Source organism: Galeopterus variegatus, unplaced genomic scaffold, assembly GCF_000696425.1.
Source record: "Galeopterus variegatus unplaced genomic scaffold, G_variegatus-3.0.2 Scaffold2480, whole genome shotgun sequence".
NCBI classification, from domain to species: Eukaryota; Metazoa; Chordata; class Mammalia; order Dermoptera; family Cynocephalidae; genus Galeopterus; species Galeopterus variegatus.
This window is the reverse complement of record NW_007728591.1, coordinates 13,302-22,266: the sequence shown is the minus strand read 5'-3', so window position 1 is coordinate 22,266 and position 8,965 is coordinate 13,302. Positions and strand designations below refer to the sequence as shown.

The window sequence follows — 8,965 nt, the reverse complement described above, 5'->3', positions numbered from 1 at the left end:
ACAGCATTACACACACCTAAAGATGGCCAGTTAGGAGACTTAACCACAAAAAAAGGTTATGTTACCACAGAAGACTGGATGTGAGCCATGGTACTGAATAAATAGTGTAATGAATGGAGAAAATTCCACTATAGTTCTTTAAAAACTTAAATATCAACTGTGTCCTAATTACAGGTTTCTCTTATTAAACATCTCTTTCAGCAAAAGATAAGAATAGTGGTTTAAAAGATGACAAAGCCTCTGGTCACTTCTTTTCCTGGCATGACCAACAAAGAACATACTATTAAATATTGAGTCAAGGGCCTGATTCAGTAAAAAACTTGGAGCTAAGTCAACTAACATATGACTGAAAGGTTTTGGAAAATTATACTACCCGTGAAAAGGTAGTGATAAATTATGAGTTGGGTAATTACTACTGCATTTGTCAAACAGAAGGCTTGCTTAAACAAAGGCGTCCTATCCATAGTACAAAACAAACACTGTCTCAACAAATAGATAAAATTTAAAGTGCATGATACTTCTAGCACGATACTAAAATTCTAAATTATTAATAATTACAATATGTTCATTAATAATTATGATATGTTAAATGACTAGTTTAAACAGTATGTTTGTCATTTTCTAACGAAAATACATAATAACACAACTCAAAAAAAACACCAATGTTATATACAGTTGAAGATATCAGCATAGCATCTTACCAGATTCACATTCCAGTTTGGTCCGATTTAAATCAATTCCATCATCCACAAACTGACAAATTGAAAAGAGCCTGCAACCTCTCTGACATGCATACAATTCTTCTTCCTAGGGAGTCCAAGAATAGGGAGGATTACCAAAAAATAGTATTTTTCTCTCAGGAGAAAAAAGGACAAGAAAGCAAAGTTAGTAGGGTTTATAATAAACCATCCAATAAGTTTTATGACTGAAAGAGAAAAAATGATAGGAGCCAGGAAATACCCAAGACCTCTGCCATATAAAGAAGATTTTAGTCCCTTATTTTAAAAGTGATACCAAGAAAAAAGCCTAATGGGTTAAAAATACCACCATTTTTCCATATTCTGTGGTCACAACTTATGGGGAAAAAAAATTTAAATAAAAATAACAGTGACATAATCAGAACTTTAAGGTAGAAAGGAGTAAACAAGTACCCTAGGACCAATGGCATATTTCTGCCACATCCTGTTTATATAAATCACCAGGCTTATCAGGAAAAGTATTATAACCAGCTTCACATGGCAAATGGTAACACAAAAGCCCTGACAAAATGAGGTATACACCTACAAAAATGCTTATATGAAAGGATTTTTTAAAACTTGGCTTACTTGAACTGAAAACACAAACAAGAGCAACAATGTGATGGATGGGAAAGGCCATTGCAACCAGCCAGACCTGGATCAAACCTTTTAGGTGAGTCACTGCACAAGTTACTTTACCTGTCTAGATCTCAGTTTTCTCATCATGAAAGGAGACGATAACTTAATTATCTCCAAACTCCTCAATAATTCTGGATGATAGTTACGCCTAGTACAGTGCCTGGGACACAGAAGATGCTTAATAAATGGTACTAGTGCTAATCATAATAGATTTTAAAAACAGAAACCAACAGGCCGGCCCGTGGCTCACTCGGTAGAGTGCGGTGCTGATAACACCAAGGCCACGGGTTCGGATCCTATATAGGGATGGCCGGTTTGCTCGCTGGCTGAGCGTGGTGCTGACAACACCAGGCCAAGGGTTGAGATCCCCTTACCGGGCATCTTTAAAAAAAAAAAAAAAAAAAGTGGAAATCAGTAATCTTGAGGACTAATGATCGTCATAATTTCTGCTATGTGGAAAAAGCCATTTTGCAGGGAGCCATGACAAAGGACCTCCTTCCTACGAGCAGCACAGAAGAGATGGATCAGGTCCTCATGTTCCTGAGATGCAGCTGCACCCCTACCCTTGCCATATTTGTATTCTTTGCGTAAGGAGTAACTTTCTGCTTTTTCACTTAAAGTGGTTCGAGCTAAATTCTAGTCACTTGCAAGCAAACTGGCACAGTTATCTTTCCAACTTTCTCACTAATCTGCTCTGGGACTTCTTGAGGGCTCAATCTGTCAAGTGAGAGCCAGGATATTGGTTGTACCTGCTTGTATGAGTCTGTGTTCTCAGTTGCAAACAATATGAACCACTTTGGCTAGTTTACTTTATTGAAGGATATAAGGTAACTCACAGAATCTCTGAAAGAGCCAGAGAATTAGTTTGGAGGCCTTGCAGCTAGGAATGGTGTCTCCATTATGCCTCTGGCCCATTCCATGGAGAACTCCACTGCAACTATATCCAGATCCCACACCTCCCTCTGCCATGCTATGTCCTTAACATACTCCTTAGTTATTTGTCCTGGCTCTTCCTGAAAGCTGGAGGTTTCTCCATTGCCCTCACTAGAATCAGTTCCACACTGAACCTTTCTTCATGTCAACCTCTGATGCAGGGTTTCTCAACCTCGGCACTGTTGACAGTTTGAGCTGGATAATTCTTTGTTGTGGGTGAGTGACTTGTATATTTTAAGATGTTGAGCAGTATCCCTTTCCTCCCCTCACTAGATGCCAGTCAAGACAACCAAAAATATTTTCAGATAGTGCCAAATATCCTTTGGGGGGCAAAATAATCCCCAGTTGAGAACCACCACTCTAATGGATCGAAGGTTTGCACCTAACTGCAAACAGCACCCATGACAAGAGAAGACCCCTGTACCATGTCCACATATTTAAAAGTTACAGATCAAGTTATTTGTTTTATTTTTACAGGTGGAATTAATTTTTATAATAGTGATTTTACAAACAACCTGTTTAGTAAAATGTGTTCATACATGCTTCTTGAGAAGTTAACTTTCGTAACAACAACAACAACAACAAATTTGGCTTTATATGACTGGAAGTTGGCAAAATAGCAAAGAAAATTGAATTCAGCTATTACACGTCTGCTACAGTTGATGGGCCAACAGCATTAAGATGAGAAATAAAATAAAGATGTTCATATTATTATACATTTATTCCAGCGAATTTCTTTTTCATTTCTGTAAAACCACTAAATATGTTGTTATAATAAAAGTTTCTAAAATCTCTCAATAAAGTCAGTTGCCTTCTAACATATTCAAAGGTATTTATTAAATTTACAGGGCAAAGTGTAGATTATATAAATAATGAACAGAAAAGTTTTAAATAGAAATTAAAGCTGGAATTTTTAAATTTAATATTTTGAAAATTTCATGAAATCTCATTAAATATTTTTATTAAATAATTTTTTCCAATTCTAGTGTTGTCAATTTAATTGCTAATCTAAGGAATTGGTATCACGCCACCCATCTTGTGTCTAGATTTCACCTATACAAATTAGAGAGTGATATGAAATGGCTTAAGTTGCAAAATGTTCCTGAGCTGCAATGAGCGGCCATAGTGTTCTCTAACTCATGAGTACTTCTGGAACCACAATTTGGAACATGAAGGAGAAACAGAAAACTGGACTCTCAGCACTGCTGAGAAATACTTGTTCTGCAAGAATCTATTGCATTCATGCTACTTGAGCAGCACAGGCGGAAGACCATTCCTGGAGTCTCACAACTCCTTGGGCTGACTTCCTGACACTTTTCATGCTATAGTGGAATTATCTACTTGTCTGATTCCCCGAACAGTCTGTGCTCCTGGCCTGGAAAGGAGCTCAATAAACATGGGTGATGAATTAATCTTTTGTGGACTCACGTATCTGCGCCTCCCTCCCCACCCCACTTCCGCTCCTTCAAGGTAAGGACTCCCCACTAATCACCCACATCCTCCTCTCTCCGAGTGCTCGACTCCTCTGCGGAAGGGCAAGCTCCAAGGGAAAGGGATCATGTCTTTATCAAATCTTTGTGTCCCCCAACCTATCACAGAGGAGTGCAGTACAAACTTCCGGTAATTACAGCAGGAACGGGGTGCAGGCAGGATTAGGGAGGAAAACGGGAGCTACACAGGTGGGAGACAGCAGGTGAAGGACGGATTCAATCGCCAGGTTCCCAGAGCCGACGTAGGTGTGGGGAGCTGAGAGATGCGCGGCGAGGAAAGGGTCGCAGCCCGGTTCCGACGGGCCCTACCTTGGGGTAGGTGTGCAAGGGGTAGGTCAACTGACAGGCCCGGTGGCAGGACGCCGTATCACCCAAGACCGAATCAAATGCTTCGGCCGAAGCGGTCCCCGAACCTCCGGCCAGGGCCATGGTCTGCAGCAGCAGCAGCAGCGGCGGGAGCCTCAGTTGGGCCCTGACCCAGAGGCTCCCCTTCGGCGCCGCCATTTTGTTCCCCTCTATCACAGCAGCTCAGCTTGTTGCTGTTTTCTTTTCAGGGTTTCCTCCTCCTTCCGGGGCCAGCTCCTTCCCCGCCCCACCAGCCGCCGCTTCCGCCTCAGCCGTTGCTTCGGTTTAGCCCCTACCCGCCCGACACCGCCTTCTGCCCCACCTCTGGGATTACGAACTTCTCCTAGGCTGGTGTGAGGAGTTGTATCCAACCATCGCGAAAATTGGCGTCCCGGCTCCTCCCCTTCGCGGGGCAGGCTGGGGCGTGTAGTTTTCCCTGGGCGGGAAGCGCTCGGCACGGTAGGGATGGTTGGTCTCCGAGAACTACAGCGGCCCGGGTTGCGCCCTCCGCGCGCGCGCCCTTCGCAGTGCATTCTGGGGGATGTGGTTTACTGTGGGCGCGCCGTTGGTGCCTCCCGAGGAATTATTGCCCAGTGAGGAAGCGACCGCTTAGTTCCGACCCCGGCGGTCCGGCTTGGGGGCCTCAGAGGGTGTGCTCTGAAGGGGCGTAGGTGCTGCTGCTGCCAGGGCTGCTTTTCCCGGTGGGTCTCATGTTAGACCGTTGTTGGGTGCCCGTTCCCGGGCTTTTGAGTGCTGGGGGCAGAGGAGGACGGTGTTTCTCCATCCATGCTCGGGAATTCAGAGCATGACAGTCGTGGTTACGGTCCTGTGACCACGAAGCAATTGTTCCTGGAGATGTACACTTACTGTGAGGATCCCCTGCTGAGGTCTGGTAGTGATTGTTGGTTACGGTTACTTACTAGGGCAACCCTTGGAACGGTGACTGCAGTGGGGTGGTTGTTAGAGGGCTTCATTGAGGTCAGTGGAACTCTAACCCTGCCACAACCCAACCTGAGTTAGAAGGGGGATTAGAAGTCACCAGGTTCAACGCTCGGCCCAATATTGGAATCCCCTCTACAGCGTGCACTTCTGTAATCTAGGAATCTCCTAATTCGGAATGTAGACCAATTGTTGTATAATTTCAGTTCTTAGGAAGATCTTTTTTTTCCAAGAGGTAATTTTCCTGTATATTCCATCCGAGTCCCTACAATGCGGAAATGCGTTTAGAGAGCCCCATCGTGTCACTTTGGGGGACACACATCACAGCAGTTTTAGTGAGGTTTTAGAATCTGTCCTCTTTCTTGAGCAGAACACGCTGCAAGCACGTGAAGGTAGTTGGAGTCCCCTAACAATGGATAAATTCGTCATTCGAACGCCTAGAATCCAGAATACACCTCAGAAGAAACATCCCACAGAAAAGATTTACAAGCAGGCCACGATCGAATCTCTGAAGGTGAGAGGGGATCTGGGATTACAGAATATGTGCAAAGGACTGTGACAGCAAGGCAGTGCCGAAGGGTTCTATTATGGAAGACCTATGGATTATTTCCTGCTATGCCTCCTCTCCCAGAATATACCTGACCACTCCTTCATTGTTTTCCTCATATCCTGTACAGACTTTTATTTATCAAATCCTGCACCTCTGCTACATTCTTCTAATTACTCTGGCTTTAGAGTATGTTTGCCACCTGGTAGGACCTTTGTTATTATTCTTTTGCAAAATTTTCTTGTCTGTTAGGAATGCTAAAGTACCAAATATGATTCTATATACCCTGTACAAACTCAGTAAGGAGTGGCTGATGATGCTGTACCCATATTTTTCTGGCTAGAATTGTATCACATAGCCTCCACAGCTACAGCTGAGACTGGGAAAGAGACTTTTAATATGGACCCTTTGCTACCTGGAACTCAGTCTGCATTCTGTTAACAAGGAAGAGGCAAAGGATATATACAATGAATCAATGAACATAGGTACCCAATAAATGGCAAAGTAATTATTATTTCACCAAAAATAAAACAACTTGTAATTATTGCCTTTTGTCACCTTGTACCTCTCCTCCTACATTTCTTTTTCTTTTCTGTTTCCTTTATTGGTTCCTTTTCCTCCAGTAGATTCCTAATGTTTTTGTTCACCAGAGCTCTGTTACTTTTTATGTATTTGGCTAGAATCTCAAAGCTTTCTATGCCGAGGACTGCCAAACCTGAACCTCCAGTCTAGATTTCTGAAGGTGAAAGGGGAATCTGAGGCTAGACAAAATGTGCAAAGGACTATGACAGCAGGACGGTGTTCTGAGTACTTGACTTACATACTTAGCTAGGACTCCTTTTCTGCATGTCCCACAGGCTTTCCAGACCCATATTAGAAAGCAGTGAAGGGAATATAGACAGAAGCCCTGGGTTCTAGGTCCTATTGTGCAAAGGTTTGATCTTTAGCAGATCATTCCCTTCTCTGGGACTTTTGTTTCCTCATCTGTAAAATGTGGAGGTTGAACTATATCAGTGTTTCTTCAAGGGATGTTGTTGTCGTTTGGGGCAAGATAATTCATTATTTGGAGCTGTCCTGTGAATTAAAGGATGTTTAGTATCCCTGGCTCTTAGGCACCAAATGCCAATAGCTCCTCCCATTGTGATAACCCAAAATGCCTTCATTTATTTCCAAGCACCTCTTACTTGAGACCTAGTGAACTCTAGATGCTCTTTAAAGTCTCTCCTAGTTTGCAGGTATGTGACTTCATAGAACATGTTCAAGTGTTTCAACTGTCTCTACTTTATCAGAATATTCATGGATAATTGTATATAGCAGTGATTCTCAATGAGGGATCGTGATGTCAGACTCTCTGGAGGAAAAGTGGGGATAGTAATTGAACTACACATACAGTCACCAACAAACAGCGAGATTCTGATATACCTCCACCTGCCTCTTTTCTCCTCTATGTCTGCACTTGTACCCCAGTTGAGAATCATTATGTGTGATGATGAAAATAAGTGATGTGAAGATTATGGAATCAGAATGAACAGGCATATGGAATAACATTCCCCTTAAATATATTAGCTTTTTTCCAAACCTGTCCCTTATTCTCCTATGTTTACTTTTATATCCATATATCCATATACTGAGTAACTGTGACTACAAATCTAGGAACCATTTTTTTTTTTTAAAGATGACCGGCAAGGGGATCTTAACCCTTGACTTGGTGTTATCAGCGCCACGCTCTCCCAAGTGAGCTAACTGGCTATCCCTATGTAGGGATCCGAACCCTTGGCCTTGGTGTAATCAGCACCACACTCTCCCAAGTGAGCCACGGGCCGGCCCTTAGGAACCATCTTTTAACTCTTCTCATATGTATCCAATTTTTAATTCTGTTTCCTTAATATCCTTCTTCTCCATACTCATGTCTCCCACTTTAAATTCAAAATCTTGTTACAGCCCTAACTCATTTTATTGAGCTTTGCTTTATTGAGCTTCACAGATAATTGCGTTTTTTATAAATTGAAGGTTTGGGGCAACCCTGCGTCGAGCAAGTCTATCAGTGCCATTTTTCCAACAGCATGTGCTCACTTCATGTCTCTGTGTCACATTTTGGTAATTCTTGCAATATTTCAAACTTTTTCATCATTATTATATCTGTTATGGTGATCTATGATCTTTGATATTACTATTGCATTGTTTTGAGGTGCCAGGAATTGCACCCATATAAGGCGGTGAACTTAATCGGTAAATGTGTGTGTTCTGACTGCTCCATCAACTGGCCGTTCCCACATCTCTCTCTTTCTCCTCAGGCCTCCCTATTCCTTGAGACACAACAGTATTGAAGTTAGGCCGGCTAATAAGCCTACAGTGGCCTCTAAGTGTTCAGATGAAAGGAAGAGTTGCACATCTCTCACTTTAAGTCAAAAGCTAGAATAAATTAAGCTTAGTGAGGAAGGCATGTTGAAAGCTGAGAGGGCCAAGCCCGTGGCGCACTCGGGAGAGTGCAGCGCTGGGAGTGCAGTAGCGCTCCCGCCGCGGGTTCGGATCCTATATAGGGATGACTGGTGCGTTCACAGCGCTCACTGGCTGAGCGCGGTGCGGCCGGTCTCAAAAAGGACAAAAAAAAAAAAAAGAAAGAAAGCTGAGAGAGGCCAAAAGTGAGGCCTCTTATGCCAAACAGTTAGCCAAGTTATGAATGCAAAGGAAAAGTTCTTAAAGGAAATTAAAAGTGCTCCTCCAGTGAACACATGAATGATATAAAGTGAAATGGCCTTATTGCTGATTTGGAGAAAGTTTTAGTTGTCTGGATAGAAGATCAGACCAGTCACAGCATTCCCTTAAGCCAAGGCCTTATCCAGAGAAAGGCCCTAACTCTCTTCAATTCTACAAAGGCTGAGAGAGGTGAGGAAGCTGCAGAAGAAAAGCTTGAAGCTAGCTGAGGTTGGTTCATGAGGTTTAGGGAAAGAAGCCATCTCTGTAATGTAAAAGTGCAAGGTGAAGCAGCAAGTGCTGTCATAGAAGCTGTGGCAAGTTATCAGAAGATGTAGCTAAGGGCCGGCCTGGTGGCGCACTGCTACAGTGCGCTGCTTGGGAGCGCAGTAGCGCTCCCGTTGAGTGTTCGGATCCCACATACAGACCGGCGGCTCACTGGCTGAGCGAGGTGCGGGTGCAACACTGAGGGTTGCGATCCCGTTGCCGGTCCCCGGTACGGGCACAACACCAAGGGTTGCGATCCCGCTACCGGTCAGTAAAAAAGACAAAAAGGAAAAAAAAAAAAAAAAGGAAAAAAAAAAAAAAAAGAAGATGTAGCTAAGATAATTAATGAATGCAGCTACACTAAACAACAGATT

At 43.1% G+C, this 8,965-nt stretch overlaps 1 protein-coding gene and 1 long non-coding RNA gene across 2 annotated transcripts in view; one reads left to right on the top strand and one right to left on the bottom strand.

Annotated features, from left to right (window-relative positions):
- Positions 1-684: 684 nt before the first annotated feature.
- Positions 685-4,450, bottom strand: LOC103597973 (transmembrane protein 59-like). Its single transcript, XM_008581870.1, has 2 exons — positions 4,109-4,450; positions 685-807 (listed from the first exon to the last, which is right to left on the bottom strand). The coding sequence occupies exons 1-2, from the start codon at positions 4,301-4,303 to the stop codon at positions 685-687; spliced, it is 318 nt and encodes a 105-aa protein (XP_008580092.1). The 5' UTR covers positions 4,304-4,450.
- A 252-nt stretch (positions 4,451-4,702) lies between these two features.
- The window catches only part of LOC103597968, a 6,824-nt gene continuing 2,561 nt past the window's right edge, over positions 4,703-8,965 (top strand). The window contains exons 1-2 of the long non-coding RNA XR_551163.1: positions 4,703-4,845; positions 5,454-5,597. This is a non-coding gene — a long non-coding RNA (uncharacterized LOC103597968). The remainder of the gene's footprint in view (positions 4,846-5,453; positions 5,598-8,965) is intronic.